Below are 17,477 nucleotides of genomic sequence, written 5' to 3'. Positions count from 1 at the left end.
CAGGAATGGGGAGAGGGGGGATAAAGGAGAATGATGGAGGGAGCGAATTTAACTAAGATATATTGTAAGAGCTTTTGTAAATGTGACAAATGTACCCCTAGTACAACAGTAATGCCATATTAGAAAAAAAAGATTAGGGGCTTTTAAAGTCTTTCCTGGGCATATGTAGAGCCTGCACGTGAATGGCCTCATAGGTTCCGAGGAATATTTGGAAACTTTAACTATCTCTGCATGAACTGGTGTGGTATTGCATACTTCTAATCCCAGCACTCAGGAGGCTGAGGCAGGAGGATCAAGAACTCAAGGCCAGCCTGGGAAATACAGCAAGACCCCATCTCAAAAAACCACCACCACCACCGACAACACAAAAATCTCTTTGTGAGACCTCCTTTCCTTTTTTTTTACTCCTTGGTTATACCTTTCTTAGCCCCAACTGGTGTACTAGCCCTGGCACTGTGATGTTAGGTAATCGCTGGGGACTCTTTTTAACAAATGCCATAGGGATAAGCTGTTCTTATAGAGCATGCTCTGAGGAAGGGTCCAGGGAAGACATCGCCTCAGATGGAGCTCCTCTGGGAGCCGCCTGACAATGCTATGACGATGGGTCTTCTAGGATGCTCGGAACCTGTTTGCCTGTATTGTCTTCAGTGGCTGCTGGCTGTGCATTTATTGGTGTTTAAGGCCACTATAGATCGGGGGTGAGGAAACGGGAATAGGGCAAGTTAAAAACATCACAAAGCATTCTAATTTTTACAGATGCAAGACCAGTTTTTCTTGAATAAATGCTCTTTTTGAAATGTTGTGAGTCTGTTAATTTCTAGGGTTCTGTGAAAATTGATTTTGACATTTTGTGGTCAATATTTTTTTGGTGGAAGATTGTGGAGGTCCTTTCCCCACCATTCCGGAAGTTCTTTCTATAAAACTGTTTAAGACCACTGTTGAAAGGATGGCGGAAAGTGATAGATAGGGAATATTTCTTTTTATTTTTCTTATGTTTTAAAATTTGCTTTAATTTGTTTTGGTGGTATTAGAGTTTGAACTCAGGGCCTCACGCTTGCTAGGCCGGTGCTCTACTGCTTGAGCCATCCCGCCAGTGGGAATATTTCTTGAAAGTAGTGATCTTAAGAAATTTGAGAAAAGGCAAGCTGCTTGCTTTTTATATAAACTGTTGTATTATTGACATATTTTATGATATATTTATAAAACATACACATTTTAATACAAATTATTGTGTTATCCAAATACAGTTATTTAACATAAAACACAAATGTGCTTGAATTTCAGGTGGGATTCTCTTGAGAAGCTTAGATGTTTGGGGATTTGTTCTGAATAGAAAGACAAGAAGAGCGCAGAGGTTCTGTTCTGATTTCTCTTTTCTCTGATGCTTTAGGTCTACAGAGCCAATGGGCCAGATGGAGCCACTGGCAGGGGCCAGAGGATCCACCTGCAGTTATGGGACACTGCGGGGCAGGAGAGGTAAGACAGCTATTACACTTGTCACATAGTGACCTGAGCAGGAAAGCCAGCCAACTGCTTGATTTGTTCCTGGATAAGATATACTGTCAAATTAGCAATGAATTTATCAGTCTGAGATGATAATGGTGGCTTTATTTCATTCAAGGTCAAAGGAAAAGAATGAATCCTTCTCAAATTGGACCTTCTTACTTTGGACTTTCATTCTTTTTCTGCTTTGTTTTAGATCTGTACACTTTTAAAATTGACTTTTTGCTATTTATTCAAATATAAGAAAGATGCAAATATGCCTATACTATTCTTCCTTGACTGCTGCAATCTAGTGGAAAGTCTGGTTGGGTGAATTCCTATGGTGAGAGGTTGCCTGAGTAAGATAAGCCATATGATATCCCAATGGAAGGTTGATTTTTTTGTGAGCTTCAGCTTCTGTTTTCTCTCACTGTCTCCTTGAAGGATTAGATTTGCTTCCTGAATTTTTGTTAGGGAAAATTTCAAGTCTATACAGAAGTAGAGAGCATAGTACAATGGGCTCATTCTCTATTATTCACTTTCAACCATTATCAAGTTGTGGCAGTCACTTATGCTCCTTAGTGCATTTCCTTTCCTTCCTCCCATATTATTTGGAAGCAAATGCTAGATATCATGTCATTTCATTTGCAATTATTTTCATGTGTACCTCTTAAAGATAAGGACTGTTTTTATAGAAACATTGATTAAAATATTATGATTAGCTGACAAATTTATACTAATATTTTCTTCCCTGGAACTTCCCTGTTAGTTACAGACTTTGCATATAGGTAAAGTGAGAGGAAAAGTGACTGTAGAGGAAAGAAGAGAGAGAGAGAGAGAAAGAGAGAGAAAGACTGACAGACAGATAGAATGCCTTGGAAGGCAGAATGCCGAGAGGGAGTAGGATCTGAGTTAATACCCTTCCCTCCTTAGAGCCAAAGAAAGGGTTATCAAAGATAAGAGATTTCTATAGCGACTCAAATTGATGGAGTCGGTGAGTTCTTGCATTTTCTTTTCACAGGTCTTGAGTGAGACTCAAATTGAAAGATCTAGGAACACGTTGTCATGTATCAAGACCACACAGAGGGCAGCATACACAGCAGTCCCATGAACTTGTAATTGTACAATAAATTCTTGGCTGAGGCTAAGAGGTCACGAGCTAGTCCTCATCCTGAGGAGCAGGCTGGGTCTTCAGATCACATGTCTATTAGCTTGTAAACTGTGTCAGTGCTGATCCCTGTCCTGTACGGTTTTAGGAATGGCATCATGGGTTTTGCTACTGTTGAACTTTGTCAGAGGCAGAGGGCGTTGCGGGCAGCTTTCTCTTTCAGGAGCAGGGCCATGTTTAGGTGACTAATCTGTTTTTGTGTTCCTAGGTTTCGTAGTTTGACAACAGCATTCTTCAGGGATGCCATGGGTTTTCTTCTGCTTTTTGATATCACAAATGAGCAAAGTTTCCTCAATGTCCGAAACTGGATAAGTAAGTGTTACTTACTGTTTCCCTGCCTTTTGCTCCCTCTCCCTGGAATAGACTACCCTCTTTTTCTTTAATAGTGAAAGTGATATTAAAGTTTATTAGGAAAGGAATACACTTTCAATAGACTGAAAGCAGATTGTCTCAGAAAGGAAGATCCGGACAAGTAGAGACCCTCTTGTGTCTATTTCTGTTGTGAGTTGTTCGAAGGAGCGAATGTAAAGGGTATTTAAAAGAACAAGGGTTTTTTTTTTTTTTTTCTTGAAACAATTAAAAACAGAGTTTAAGATTAGCAAAAAAGACCAGGAAATTCTTCAAAAATCCTTTTGAAGTGGACTTCGTGAAAAAGACAGGTGTTTTTGTGGTGTGCATGGACACACTCTTGAGGGTTAACACATTGTCCCTTAAGTCTTTCATATAAATATCCTGGAGTATGTGTTAAGGAGGACAGGAGGACTTTTATATTTCTACCCCATCCATTCAGTTTGACACAGTGATGTGTCAGTTCAGTTTGGCTAATTGATGTGTAGAAAGCATTATTGTAGTTCCTTACACCTGTGCATATGGGTATAGTTTTCAAAAACACTTTCACATGCATTCCCTGTTGCTCCTGCGCTTGTATTATTGCTTACCTATAATAACCTTTCTTACATTAACAGGTCAGCTACAAATGCACGCATATTGTGAAAACCCAGACATAGTGTTATGCGGGAATAAGAGTGATCTGGAAGACCAGAGAGTAGTAAAAGAAGAGGAAGCCAGAGGACTTGCAGAGAAATATGGGTGAGTATTTTTGTGGAGAAAACATTTTCAATGCAGACATTCACACATGAATGAACAGTCACAAAAGGGAAAAATCAAAGGCCAAAGCTCAGCTGAGGGCCTTGGGAGGTGTCAAATGACTACTTCTCATATTAATCTTACATCACAGGGAAGACTCGGTGTGTGTCCCTTCAGCATCTTGCTCTCATCTTCTCTCTTTTGGTTTTTGCAAAGTGACAGCTTTGAGTGCCGTTTTTACCAAGTCTTTCTGAGATGCAAACAGGAGACCTCTAGGATAAGAAAATCCTTTTATGTTCAGAAGGAGAAACAATTTTTTTAGCAGTACTGGATTTCAACCTCAGGGCTTTACACTTGCTTGACAGGCATTTTACCACCCAAGTGTCACACTCCCAGCTCCCCCCTTTTATTTTTTAGATAGGATAGGGTCTCAAGTTTTTGACTAGGTCTGGCTTTGGATACAATTCTCTTATCTATGGCCTTGCATGTAGCTAGATTATAGATGTGCCCTACTGTATTTTGTTGAGATGGGGTCTTGCTAGCTTTTTCAGATCTGTTCAGGAGCTGTGGCTGGAGTGATCAGAGGAGGAAAGACTAGAGACAGGGAGACTGCAGTGGTCTGTGAGGTGGGGAGGGGCCGGATTAATAGAAAAGGAAAAGGAGGGGGTAAATCAGAAAAGACATAGGTCAGGGAGGAAGAGGATTTTAAACCTTTCTCAATTCTGACTCACTGAATATGGAGGTTTTTCCCAAGGGTAGATTGTGTTGGACCACCTTAGAAACACCTGGGGAGCTTTTAGCAGACAACCAAGAGTGGCCTGTCACTCTGTGCTTCTCACATAGTTGAGCTGGCAGTTTCAATTCAATGACTGTGTATGAAGACATCTCTTGTGTGACTTATGCAATCGTGGGAGCTGGTTAAAAAGTTCCTATAAGTTGTCTTTGTGTCAAAGCTGAAGGCTGAAGTTCATAGCACAGGCAGTCAGAAAGGGAAGATGGATGTAAAATGGGGATGGATATAAAGAGTGAGAACCAGTTGTGTGTGGTGGTATCCTAGCACTCGGGACTGAGACAGGAGGATCATGAGTCCAAGGTCAGCCTGGAGTATATAGTGAGACCCTGTCTCAAAAATCAAAATCCAAAACCAAACCAAAACAAACAAAAAGAGAGAACCACTTGGGACCCATAATATACAAAACTCATGTCAGTTGTTGCATCTGACCTTGATAGTGTGGGTGTCCTGTAGAAACCAGGGCTCTGTGTCACAGAGCGAATGACACACACATACCTGGCTGAGGAGTCTGAGATGCCGAAGGAGACTCCAGGGAGATGGAGCAGGTGCAGGTTTGGTTGCTGGCTTAAGCCAACAAAATGAGCCAGCAGATACTTTACTTCTGCTCTCCATATCCCTCCCAAATCTCTTTTGTGGTTCATCCTTACTAGAAAGGATGATTAGAAAGGAGATTCTGGGAAATGAAATGTTGCTCAGCCTAGCTGGCACACTCCAGGTGCTTTTGAACTGCTTTCCACTTGATTTTCCTGTACAATGGTTAAGAAGTACTGACTCAGAGATTCTGAGGTGGAGGCTGACCTCAGAGCCCTGGGTGGTTCTGAGAGCCCTCACCCCCTTGAGAGGCACTCAAGTAGTGTGGTGGGAGGGGAACAGAGAATCAAATGCCACAAGAAGGCCCAAGAGCTGAAGTGGGGAGCTGTGTTGCAAGGGCTGAGGAGGAAGTCAGTGATGAAGCAATGCAAACCGTGAACCCAGCCCAGGCTTTTGAGAAGACATTTAATTTTTTTGGTCTGTTTTTTAGTTAGTTATTTTTTGACAGTACTAGGATTTGAACTCAGGGCTTCACACTTGCTATCAGGCACTCTACTACTTGAGCCATTCTACCAGCCCTTAGCACAAGCTTTTGATAAGTGTGTCAGCAAATGCAACAGCAGGGTGCTTAGAGGAGTGATTTAGTCAGGCAAGTGTTTCCTCAAGTATTGGAAAAAGTCACAGTGGACTTCTTCCCTCTCTGGGTTTCTTCAGCCATTTGCTTGTTCCCTCCATTCTGGGTCTCAGGACCCATGGCTTGCCCTGGTGTCAGAGAGCCTGGCACTGCCTTCTGTCACACTGGGAGTCTGAGGAATGTGGGGACGTCCTTACGTGTGTCCCGCTCATGGGCATGGGATATCTCACCAAGAGAAGCTCAATCTGTAGTTTTTGAATTGAGTTCAAAAGGAGAAGAGATTAGCAGAGAAGAGTAACTGGAATCCTCGGAGAAGAGAGGAAGCGGTTGCAATCAGAATTCCTGTAGGATTTTGAAAGTGTGAAGTGTAGTGCTATGGGCTGTTTGGCCCTTGGGGACAGGAGTGGGGTGGGATAGGGTGTCAGAGTCTTGCTGTGCAGCCCATGCTGGTCTTGAATTTGCAATCCTCCTGCTTCAGCCTACTGAGTGCTGGCATTAGAGGCATGTGCCTTTAGCTGGGTATGTTTTAAAAGCACACAAATAAGCCACAAGCACATATGCAAGACTGATTTTTGAAGCTCATTACATCTCAGGAGAGGGTCTAGATTTCATGTGCCACAATTTCCCAGACTCAAAACAGTCAACACCCCAGCTGTAAATGTTTGTATTTCCTGTAAATGTTCAGTAAGGATTCAGCAGACTATGAAAAATAGTCACTTCTCACTAAAGAAATATCCAGAACCATTTGACAAAAATCATCAAACATACTTTCTTTCATTCCTTGCGTCCTCTAACTGGGATTTAGGAGCGTCTAGTTTATGGGAGTGTATAATAGAGGAAATACCAGTTGGTTGTAGAGTCTGACCTATGGCATGAGCAAGCTATGGATAGCTGGGTGAAAAACAAATCATACTGCACCTCTTGTTGAGTTGAGGCTATCATTTTGTTCAATTTTTTTAATTTTAAAATTTGTGATTAATTTTTTTAAAGCACATTAAAATTAAATTAACATTAAAATTACATTGACATTAAATTGTCTGCACACCAAGTGACCATTAAGTGGTCATTTACAGATGGACATCCAGAGTAGCCGGAGAGAATAATTTTGCATACCTTTGGCAATGCCGCTGCGTGATAGTGCTACATTCACGCCACCATGTGGAGAAAGGGAGCAATACAAAATTTTCTAGGGTTGAAAAGGGAGTAGTTTGCTAAGATTACTAAATTTTTGCCTAATTTTTGGAAAGCATAATATTTTTGAGAGAAGGCATATTTAATTGTTGTGAATGCTGATCGGGCACTTTCTGGGTACTGGGATTGTGCTAGGTACTGCATATGGGTTACCTCATTTCTTCCTTGCCACCACCTCATGAACTGCTCTTTCTCCGTTTACTGACAAGGAGGCTGAGGTCCCAGGACTGGAGGTGGGAATGCAAGGGTTGGCTCTAGAACCTAAATCTTTTTTTTCCTCTGTACTAAGGATTGAACCCAGGGCCTTCTGCATGCTAGGCAAGTACTAAGCCACTGGAGCTATGCCTCCAGCCAAGAATCTTTCTTTTTCTTAACAGAAAGTCAGAGGTAATTTATTTTTACTTCGGAATCCAATGGCTAAGTATAGAGAAGTTGTAAAATGGAGTAAGACTATTTGTGACTCACATGAATGTTAATATTTAGCCTTGTTTTCATCATCTAAGAATGAAAACTTGCATTAAATACCGAGCAAGTCACATGTTTAAGTAATATTTCTTAAAGTCTAAAAGAAAAAAGTATGATACAGGATCTAAGTTTTCAGCGTGGCATGTATGCTATTAACACATGAAAAGTAAAGTCCTTTTTATTTTTGTGATCCTGGGGATTGAACCCAGGGCCTCACTTGAGCTGTGCTCCCAGCTCTAAAGTGCAGACTCTTAATATTTTATTCCTTTCTTTATTCTTACTTTCCTTTCCAACCTTAGACTTTGAGAAATTTTATATTGCTTTAAAATATATAAAATAATAAAAAATATCCAGATAGAGTAGTTCAAATTCCTTCTAAATGTGAACATTAGATGACGTGAACATAAAAATATTTCCAACTTCATCATCTTGATTTCCTATGCCAGTCCAGTTTTCAAACATAAGAACAAGGTATATTCCCTCTCTGGGGAGCCATTTTCTATGGAAGGAGAGTTTTTTTTTTTTGTTTTTTTTTTTCTTTTCTTGTACTGAGGTTTGAACTCAATGCTTGCTAGGCAAGTGCTTTACCACTGGAACAGGCTTTCAGGCAGACCTTTTTGCTATAATTATTTTTCAGATAGGATCTCATACATTTGCTTAAGCCATTGTCAGATCATGGTCCTCAGACCTATGCCTCCTGTGTAGCTGGCATGACAGGCATGAATTACCATGCCTGTATTGTTTGTTGAGATGGGGGGCTAGGGCGGTCCTTGGGAACTTTTGGCCCAGGCTACCTCAAATTGTGATCATCCCAACCTCTTCCTCTGGAGTAGCTGAGATTATAGGCATGAGTTGCCATGCCTAGCCATAAGGAAAGTTTTACTTCAGAACTTTCTTTGTGGCTCTCATTTAGTTAATTTTTTTTCCTCTGGTAGCTCAGAGTTGGGAGTAGAATGGAGTGTTCTTTAGCATTCATTAATTCCTGCAGAAACACAATTCATATTGTTTCAATTGGCCAGACAATTTTGAATGATTAGCCTAAAAAATTTGTAGTTGTTAACCTGACTCCTGGTTCTATGACTTAGAGTTTTACAAATGGCAGAAAAATATACTTTTAATTAAAAGAAGTTTGTTACTTGAATTTTGAGTTACAAATTTAATCCATGTCTTGTTAACATTGCACAGCTTTTGATAAAGCTTTTGATATATGATTTGTGGATTAACTCCTATACCTTGAAATTCTACTCTTTAACCCATTTACTTCAGCTAGTAGATATTGGTCAGTAGCTCACAGCTCTGATGGAAGCATTAATCACTTATACCTTGATAGGAATCAGTAAAGTTAGACCTGTTTTTCTCCCAGTCTTCATGAGAGATCACTTGGGCAATGAAGGGTTGGATGAATCAGAGAGGCAAATGTTTTGGAGCATGTGGCACTTTGGCTGGGACTGGTCTCGGTGAGCCATCCTTGACTGGGAAGTATGCTACCATGACCAGAATTAGGGCAGTATGGTACTGTACATATTTTAGATGATCTGTATTGTGGATTAATCCATCTGTAAACTGCCAAGGGACAATGTTGCTATGACTTCTAAGCTATGGTTTCTTTCTGTGACATTGTTTGTTTGGAATGATGTGTTCTGAGTATTAAAAGACAAAATTATAAATAAACTTTTGTAACCTAACCCAGACATACATGTTGAAAATAAGAAACATATATCAAGTGCCCACTGTGTCAGGTTCTCGTCAAAGTGTTTTAAATGTTAACTCATTTGATCCTTACAAGAAAATACTGATATTTTTTGGTATTACAGAGGCACAGGAGGTTAGTTGCTTGTCCAATTTACATAGTTGGTTCCATGGAGTGCTAGGATTTGAATCTAGGCAGTTACAGAGGTCATGGCTCTTAATCATTGTTTGTACTATCCATAACTTCCAGGCATAGGCTTTATAGTTTTCAAAATACTTTTAACTGCGATTTCTCATTTATTCCCCCAAAATGGCCATAAAGTAATTTTCAGGAGCCGAATGGAAAGAAACTATAGAAAGGAGGAATAGCTCAGTGGAGACTCATTGAGGAATTGAAGGAGATCCAGAACTCTAAAGTTGGACAGATATTTATAATTGACTCTGAGAGAATTTAAAAATTAGGCATACATTATTGTGACTTATTATTCAAAGAATGTTTTCTCTCAACTACTTTTTTTTGTTGACTTTTCATGTTATATTTCTGAGTGATGGTAGAATGGCCAAGCTCTCTCCTTAAGTATAAGAAGAACTATTTTGTAGACACCAGCTGATTCTTCCTGTGTCTAGTTGAGAAACCTCATTATGAAGAACTTCTTACGAATAATCGATTCAAAATTCTATTCTGTGACAATGGCAGCACCATGAATTATCCCCTAGATTTAGCTTAGTAATATCATAGGCACTCAGTAAATAAATTTTTACTGAATTCAATCACAAAGAATGCCCTCTTCACAGTTGCTAATCCAGTATTGCAAGTGATCAGTAGGGCCCTACAAAGATGCACTGTATTTATTTCATGGACCAGGTACAGATGACAATGGAAGAAATGACACTGGAAGATAGAAAGATTGCCAATAGCTCTAGAGGTCACAGAGCAGGAGGTTTAAGAACTGGTAAGACCATGTGTTTTGCTCAATAAATTCTACTCTTATTAAGATATTTCAGAGTCAGCAAGTGACCGGATAATCGGACACTGGCATGTTGGAATCGATGGAGCAGCCATGGCCTGTACAAGTCACAGGGTGGGTGGCTAAATGCCCAAATGAGGTGACAGTCATTTGGAAACAGCTAAACAGAGAATTGCAGAGGTTCTGTGCAAGGTCTGTCAGCCTCTGGAGATAATAGGTCAGCATGATGAGGAATTGTAATGGCGAAACAACCTATGTCCTTACACACATATCCCCTAAACAAGCCACTTAGTGACATCAAAAGTGGAACAGTTCTGAAAAGATTTGTAAAAGTATTAAGAAACTACAAAAAACACTCCCCTGAAGCCAAGCCCTCCCCCACCCACTTTAAAAGCTTTCTTGTGGAAGCTACTACTAGCAAGAAATAATAAAAGAGCAAGAGAATTTGTAATCTGAGACACTGATGTAGTGTCACCACTATGAGAATATAGGAAAGCACAAACATTCTTCAAGGAAAATAATCTAGGAGGATTTTGAGTTCCAATAAATGTGAGTAATGTCTGACTGAGTTCAATTGCAGACTCCCTGAGGTGGTACAACTTTCTTTTGTAGTTTTTTTGTATTTAAGAACACTTTGGTTAGAATCTTTACCAAGTGGCAGACATGAAACCAATAGTTGGAGGAAGAAAAATGTTATCACCCATTTCATGGCTTTTTTAAGAAGCAGGAAGAATTTATCAGGTGATTAATTGATCCTATTTCAAAGACTGGTGAAATGTAAAATGATTAAAGACTGATTTTTCTAGATTATGTGAAAAGCAGTCATAATTTTTGAAAGAATGGTTTGTGAGCTGTTAAAAAGTTACACTTATGTCTTGGGTCCTTGGATACCAAAATAAGTGGGCCCTTAGGATCTTGTGGTTTTGAAGAACTCTAAAAGGCTGCAGAATTCAGAACATCTTAGGTGTATTCTGTTTTTCTATTCATGTATATTAAGTTGTATACTGTAAGGGGTTTCATCATGACATTGCCATACTTGCATAAAGGGTACTTTGATCGTATTTATCCAAATATATGGTCAAAGGAATATAGCCTGGAGTTGACAAGTGGCAAAGCCTTTGACAAATACCACCAGTGACCTCTGATTTCTCTCTAATGTCAGTTGTTCGTGTGTGTGTGTGTGTGTGTGTGTGTGTGTGTGTGTACAGCAATTAAAAAAAGATTTATCTATTTTGGATATCTTTATGCAAAAAATAAAGTTTGGAACCAGTAGAGTCTATGGGTAAGATGGTTACATTGGAATCAGATGACTGTGGACCCAAATCCTTCTCAGATCCTTACTTTCTAGCACTGTGAAATCGGGCAAATTACTTCATCTTTCCGAGCCTAGGCCTGTTGTGGCGTGGAAACACTGGGTGTCCAAATACAATGGTGACTCTATTTTGTGAAGTCATGCATGTAAAACACATAGCCTGGGGAGATTAAGAATTAAGAGTTATTTTTTTCCTTCACTTTTTTTTTTTTTAAATTGGTGGAGCTGGGGTTTGAACTTAGGGCTTCAGGATTGCAAAGCAGGTGCTCTATCACTTTCCCCCTTCACTTTTAAATGAATAATATATACCAGTTCATTTCAATACAAAGTAGAACATTATAAAGAAAATATGAATTTCTGAAGCAAAAAAGGGAAATAAACCTCCCCAAACATGATAACTATAGTCCAGAAGATTCAGTTAATAAAAGAGCATGTTATAAAAGTTGAATTTAGTCACATTTTTTTCCATTCTAGATAGTAGTTTTGCAAACAGTATTCTCTTAACTGAGCACTGAGAAGACATTTCCTCCTAGATTAATGAAGAGCAATACAGTAGCTGACAACTTGTATAAGAAAATAGGAAGAGCCCAGTTTTACTTTTGTGTCATTTATTAGCAAAATGACATAGATTAGACCTCTTAACTTCTCTGGGCCTTCTTTGCCGCAGGCTTACTTTACTTGAGTGAATTTCTTGAGTGAATATGATCAAAGTACATTTCATGCATGTGTGGAAATATTGTGATGAAATCCTTTATAATGTACAACTTAATATACATGAATTAAAAAAAGAAAAGTTTCTTACAGATAAAAATTGAAGTTCCCTTTATACTTCTCCTGGAATCCATTCTCTCTGCCTCTGAGAAAACCAGTGTGTCTACTTCCAATGGCAGATATTCTTCGTTGCCTAGACAGTATCCATGCCTACTCCTTCCCTTCCTAATAGAATCCCAATTGCTTTATACATCTACTCTGCTTCAATAGGACTTACAGTGCTGGGTGTGATGGTGTATGCTTGTAATCCCAGCACTCAGGAAGCTGAGACAGGAGGATCTTAAGTTCAAGGCTAGTCTCAGCTACATCAACCCTGTCTCCAAACCAAACCAAACCAACATCCCCTCAAACAACAACAACAACAACAACAACCAACCGCCCCCCCACCCATAACTCACTTATTAGGACATTTAGGAGAGGCAGCGAACTCCCCCTAAGCAGACTGGTTTCATCCAGTTACAGTGGGACCATTCCTTTTGCTGGAGTCTGGGTTAGACACTGACATGTGGTACAGTGTTGACTGTACCAATGGGACATGAGAGAACTCTTTCTTCTCTCCTGAGAGAAACACGCATAGGAAGAGTGTTTCTTTCTTCCTTGCAATTTAATGTGCTGAGATGTGAAGTCTGAAATGTTGTAGTCTGGGGTTGTGAAGGGAGTCAGACTGCAGGCAGAACCGAGACAGTGAGAAGTCAGAAGAGAAATTGCTGATGTGACTCAGCAGCTCCATCCTCAACTCTGGATCCTTTCTGCTCTGGCCTCATGATGCGAGATAACAACTTCCCACTGTGCTCTGTGTCAACTGGAGCCAGAATTTTCTGTGACTTTTTGCTAAAATCATTCAAAATTACTTTTTTAGTCCAAGAGGTTATACATCCACTAGAGGAGAGGAGAGCAATGTGTACTTATTTTATGTTCATTACATTTCAGCAATTTGTTTTTTATTTTGTTCAATATTTAATTTTAGGGATTTTTGCCATGTTGAGACATCATAAGCATTGTATAATATTACATTGTATGAAAACAGTACAATTTATTTATTCATGAATTTATAGATGGGCTTTATGGTTAAAATTTTCACAAGTTCAAGAAATATAGCAATAAATACTTGTTCAGTGATGCTATTAGTACATATAGGAGTTTCTCTGTCTCTGTGCTGCCAGTGTGATAGCTACTAACTACATATAGTTATTTAAGTTAAAATTAATTAAAATAAAAGTTCAGGTCATTGGTTGCATTGATCACATTTTAAATGCTCCATAGCTAGCTTTATGTGGCTATGGATAGCACAGATATGGACAATTTCTGTCATCCTTAAAAGTTCTGTTGGGTGGCACTGCTCTAGGACGGTGCTTCTCAATATTTTTTCACAGCGTAGCACACATAGAAATGGTATCTATAATAGTTTCCTGGGATAAATGAACAGGCTTGCTCAAGCTTGGAGGAGATTGGTTTAGGGACTCTGGTTGCCCAAGTTCTTCTTATTTGCTCCAAGGAGTGAGGGACCAATAATCTAAGTACACCTATAACTCACTTACACTCATCATGATGCCTTCCACTGTGTACCTAGAAATGGTGTTGCTGGCACATTTTCAACCTTATGAGGTATTACCATGGTTATAACAGTTCATGCCTGCAAGTTCTTCTTCTCCTATATCCTTCACAACACTTGGTACTAGGAGATTTTACTTTGCCAGTATGACAAATATGAGTTTATGTGCTATTATTTTAGTTTGCATTTTCCTTATTTTTGGTTTGGTTAAACTTTTTTTTTTATAAATGGTATTTCTTTCTGAGTTTTCCTGTTCATATCCTTTGTTTATTTTATATTGTTTATTATTTTAATTAATTTGAGATGTTTGTGTTTTTGGATGCTAGTTCATTTGTTAGTTTTATGTAGCACAACTATTATTTTGGTCTACAGCTCACTTTTATGATGTATGTAAAGGCACCAAAGTTTTAATTTTATTGTTATCAAGATTATCACCAACTGGGTGCCAGTGGCTCACACCTGTAATCCTAGCTACTCATGAGGCAGAGATTAGGAGGATCATGGTTCAAAGTCAGCCTGGGCAAATTGTTTGTGAGACCCTGCCTTGAAAAATACTAAACCAAAATAGGGGATGGAGTGGCTCAAGTGGTAGAGGGCCTGCCTAACAAGCATGAGGCCCTGAGTTCAAACTCTAGTAACCTCCCCCCCCACACACAAAAAAAAGATTATCAAGCTAGGCTCAAGAGTTCAAGCCACTTTAGGCAACACAATGAGACCCATTCTCAAAGAACAAAACAGATATTGAGCTTTTCTTCTGTGTTTTAGCTTCTGTAGCTATTTTAAGAAATCTTCTAGTATCAAAGAGAGTGTCATAAAGATACTCTCTTTACATTTGCTTCTGAAAGTGTTTAAGTTCCACTTTTCACGTAGAGGAATTTAAAGTTTTTTATACAAAGAAGTAAGTTTTAAACTATTAAAATCAAAAAAGTCTTACCACAATGTTCCTAAGATATATACTGCACAAATATGCCTCCTTAAAAGAAAAAATAGAATTAATCTTTTGAAGTGTCTATAATTTCTAGTTTTGCATCTCTGTTTGAATGTAGTGTGAATTATTCTATTGTCTTTTCACTTTTTTCTCTTTTTGAACCAGAGTTTTGCTGTACAGCCCAGACTGGCATTGAACTTGAGATCCTCCTCTCTCAGCCTCCTGAGTGCTAGTGCTACCACACCTAGCTACTTTTTCCTTTTTTTATTTTTTTGTGGTGCTAGATCAAACCCCTGGGATGGTCAAATGGTTTTGATATTTTGTATATTTCTACTCAACTTATTCTCTCATCTGAATTATTAAGGGCAAAGGTTACTGTCTTTTCCATCTGCATTTGTTACCTGAGTTTTCTCTGTCTTCCAGAATCCCCTATTTTGAAACCAGTGCTGCCAATGGGACAAACATAAACCAAGCAATTGAGATGCTCCTAGACCTGATAATGAAGCGAATGGAACGGTGTGTGGACAAGTCCTGGATTCCGGAAGGAGTGGTGCGGTCAAACGGCCACACCTCGACAGATCAGTCAAGTGAAGAGAAGAAAGGGGCATGTGGCTGTTGAAAAATCAAGTGAGCAACACAGTAATTCAGGTTGCCTGGGTCTGCGATCATCTCTCTGGCTGTGTACATGGCACAGTGAGATCAACACGCATTGTATACAAACTGCTTCTTACCATCTCCATTAGACCTGCTAATAAAGCATCCAGTTTTAAAATTAATTTGCTACAGCTTTGTAAGATTTCAGCCTGAGAATTAGGAGAACTATATCACAGAGCCAAAAGTGCCTTATAAAACCCAGCCCACAGTGGCAGATCACAGAAAAGTGTATCTATTTCATAGAATTCTGATGATACCTTCACCTGCATTAAAGTAGAAAGACCCAGAGTCTCACATTAAAATCTTAGATGCAATTATAAAACCATCACAGTCTTGAGTCCAAATTCAAGGCAACCTAAATTGACATTCTCTACCACTTGCATGTTAAATAAGAATATGCACGTACATTGGCTCAATGTCTTTCAGTGTTATTTTATGTAAGCATTTCCTTTATGTTGATGTAGACAAAGTATGGCCATATCTTTTGACTCTGGATAAACTGGATTGACTCACTGTGACTTCTTTTTGTTGGTGGGCAAGGGATTGGGTGGGCAGGAATGGTTAATGTAGTACGAGCAAGTAAAGAGGGGTTTCTGGCTCTCAGTTATATTTCCATTGCTCTGGAGGGTTGACTGCAGGATCAGGGAAGGAGAGTCCATGACTTCAGTTCACTGTGATCCATGCAATGATACTTGGCCTGTGTGTCAGTGCCTTCTGAATATAGGTGGTGTTTATGCTGTAGTTGTGATAAGTAAACATTTAGTTTCTTTCTCCTTGTGTTTATACTGTTGGTCTGGGATCCTCAGACTTCAGTTTCAATTAGCTTATAAGTGACTAATCTTGTCTTCACCATCAGGCTTGGTGTTGTTTGTATTTGCAATTTGTTTTATTTTTCTATTGGTGCAATTGAAGGAATTCATTTTTTTAATTACATAGAATGTTTGTTTGCTATTTAGTGGAACATGGAAGTTTGTATTTAAGCAGCCACATTTGTATTCTACTTCAATATAAGAAAAAAATAGAAGAGTTCAATAGCCTGTATTTTTCACTGGGATCATGGGCATTTTCTGGATCTATGAAGATCATGAATTCTGCCAAAGTGTCTTCATACCAAATTGAAGGTGGTTTGAAAATATGCCTCATACAAGTTGTTTATAAAGCTCTAAGGTATTTAATTTTGGGTGAATTTTTTATTTATTAAAGTGGCTTAAATAAAATAGAGTAACATTTCCAGAGAGCTTATTAGGAAGAAATAACACTTATTATAATCTAAATAAATGTATTTTGTGATAGCAAATATTTGGCATAGCTTTAATTAGAAAATAACTATGTTTACATGATAATTTTCAAATGGCCTTTTATTGGGCACCTATCAAGGTCTTTGCCAGTGCCCTTCCACTGTCCACCTATCACAAACTTAGCCATGGTTACTAAAATTTTGTATATTCCTATCCTTGAAATGAGGGCTTCTTTTAAATACCAAAGAAGTCATTGAGGCCTGTGTATTTAAATTGTGTTCTAGTAAGGAAAAGATACAGATGTTTCAAGGGCAGGGTCATCAGCATATAGCAGTGCCTTCTAAGTATGCCATAGGCCTTAAGAGAAGTATGTTAAAATTTTGCAGTTACTTATCAGGGCATATTTTATATGGTCTATTCATGTAAATAAAAGATAATGTTTGCATATTTCAGTTTTCAAGAACCAGAAGTGTAATTAGATAGATTCTGTTGCCTTTAAGCATAGCATACAATTAAATATATATTGATAGTGTGCCATACAAGAACCACCATGAGTTATTGAAATAACATATATTATCTTTGAAAATTGTTTAAATTTGATATCAAAGTATGATATTTTTGTGTGTCAATGTATTTTTTTCTATTTACAAGCCTGTGTAAAAGTAAAGTGTATCTTTAGTGAACCTCATGCCAATTACGTGATAATAAAAAAAAGGTCTGTCAAGTTTGTGTGTGAACATGACTTCATTTCTCATCCCAATAACGTTTCAAACCAGAAGTTGTGATGCTAAGCCAAATTTAAGATACAGATTCCATTAGATAGATGCTCATTGAGGGGACAGCCAAAGCTATATTCTAGAAAAAATAATTCAAAATGTTATAATCAAGTATTTATTGAGCACCTTTATTGTGAGAAATGCTGTACTAGGCAATCTCCAATGAACAAAAAAGAGTGATGAAGGCTGAATTAAGGTCAGAGCTGGGAGACAGTGCCAGGGACATTGGGAAAGTAGGC

At 38.6% G+C, this 17,477-nt stretch overlaps 1 protein-coding gene across 4 annotated transcripts in view; it reads left to right on the top strand.

The window, feature by feature from the left end:
• Rab27a (RAB27A, member RAS oncogene family) overlaps positions 1–17,186 on the top strand; it is a 67,038-nt gene extending 49,852 nt beyond the window's left edge. For all 4 annotated transcript variants that reach the window (XM_020159699.2, XM_020159698.2, XM_074065987.1 and 1 more), the window contains exons 3-6: positions 1,391–1,476; positions 2,859–2,962; positions 3,616–3,739; positions 14,994–17,186. In XM_020159699.2, the coding sequence (XP_020015288.1) occupies positions 1,391–1,476; positions 2,859–2,962; positions 3,616–3,739; positions 14,994–15,189 (510 nt within the window). In that variant the 3' untranslated portion in view covers positions 15,190–17,186. The remainder of the gene's footprint in view (positions 1–1,390; positions 1,477–2,858; positions 2,963–3,615; positions 3,740–14,993) is intronic.
• Positions 17,187–17,477: the final 291 nt, after the last annotated feature.

The sequence above is a fragment of the Castor canadensis genome, chromosome 2 (genome assembly GCF_047511655.1).
Source record: "Castor canadensis chromosome 2, mCasCan1.hap1v2, whole genome shotgun sequence".
In the NCBI taxonomy this organism is placed as follows: Eukaryota; Metazoa; Chordata; class Mammalia; order Rodentia; family Castoridae; genus Castor; species Castor canadensis.
This window is presented reverse-complemented; position numbering and strand designations above follow the sequence as displayed.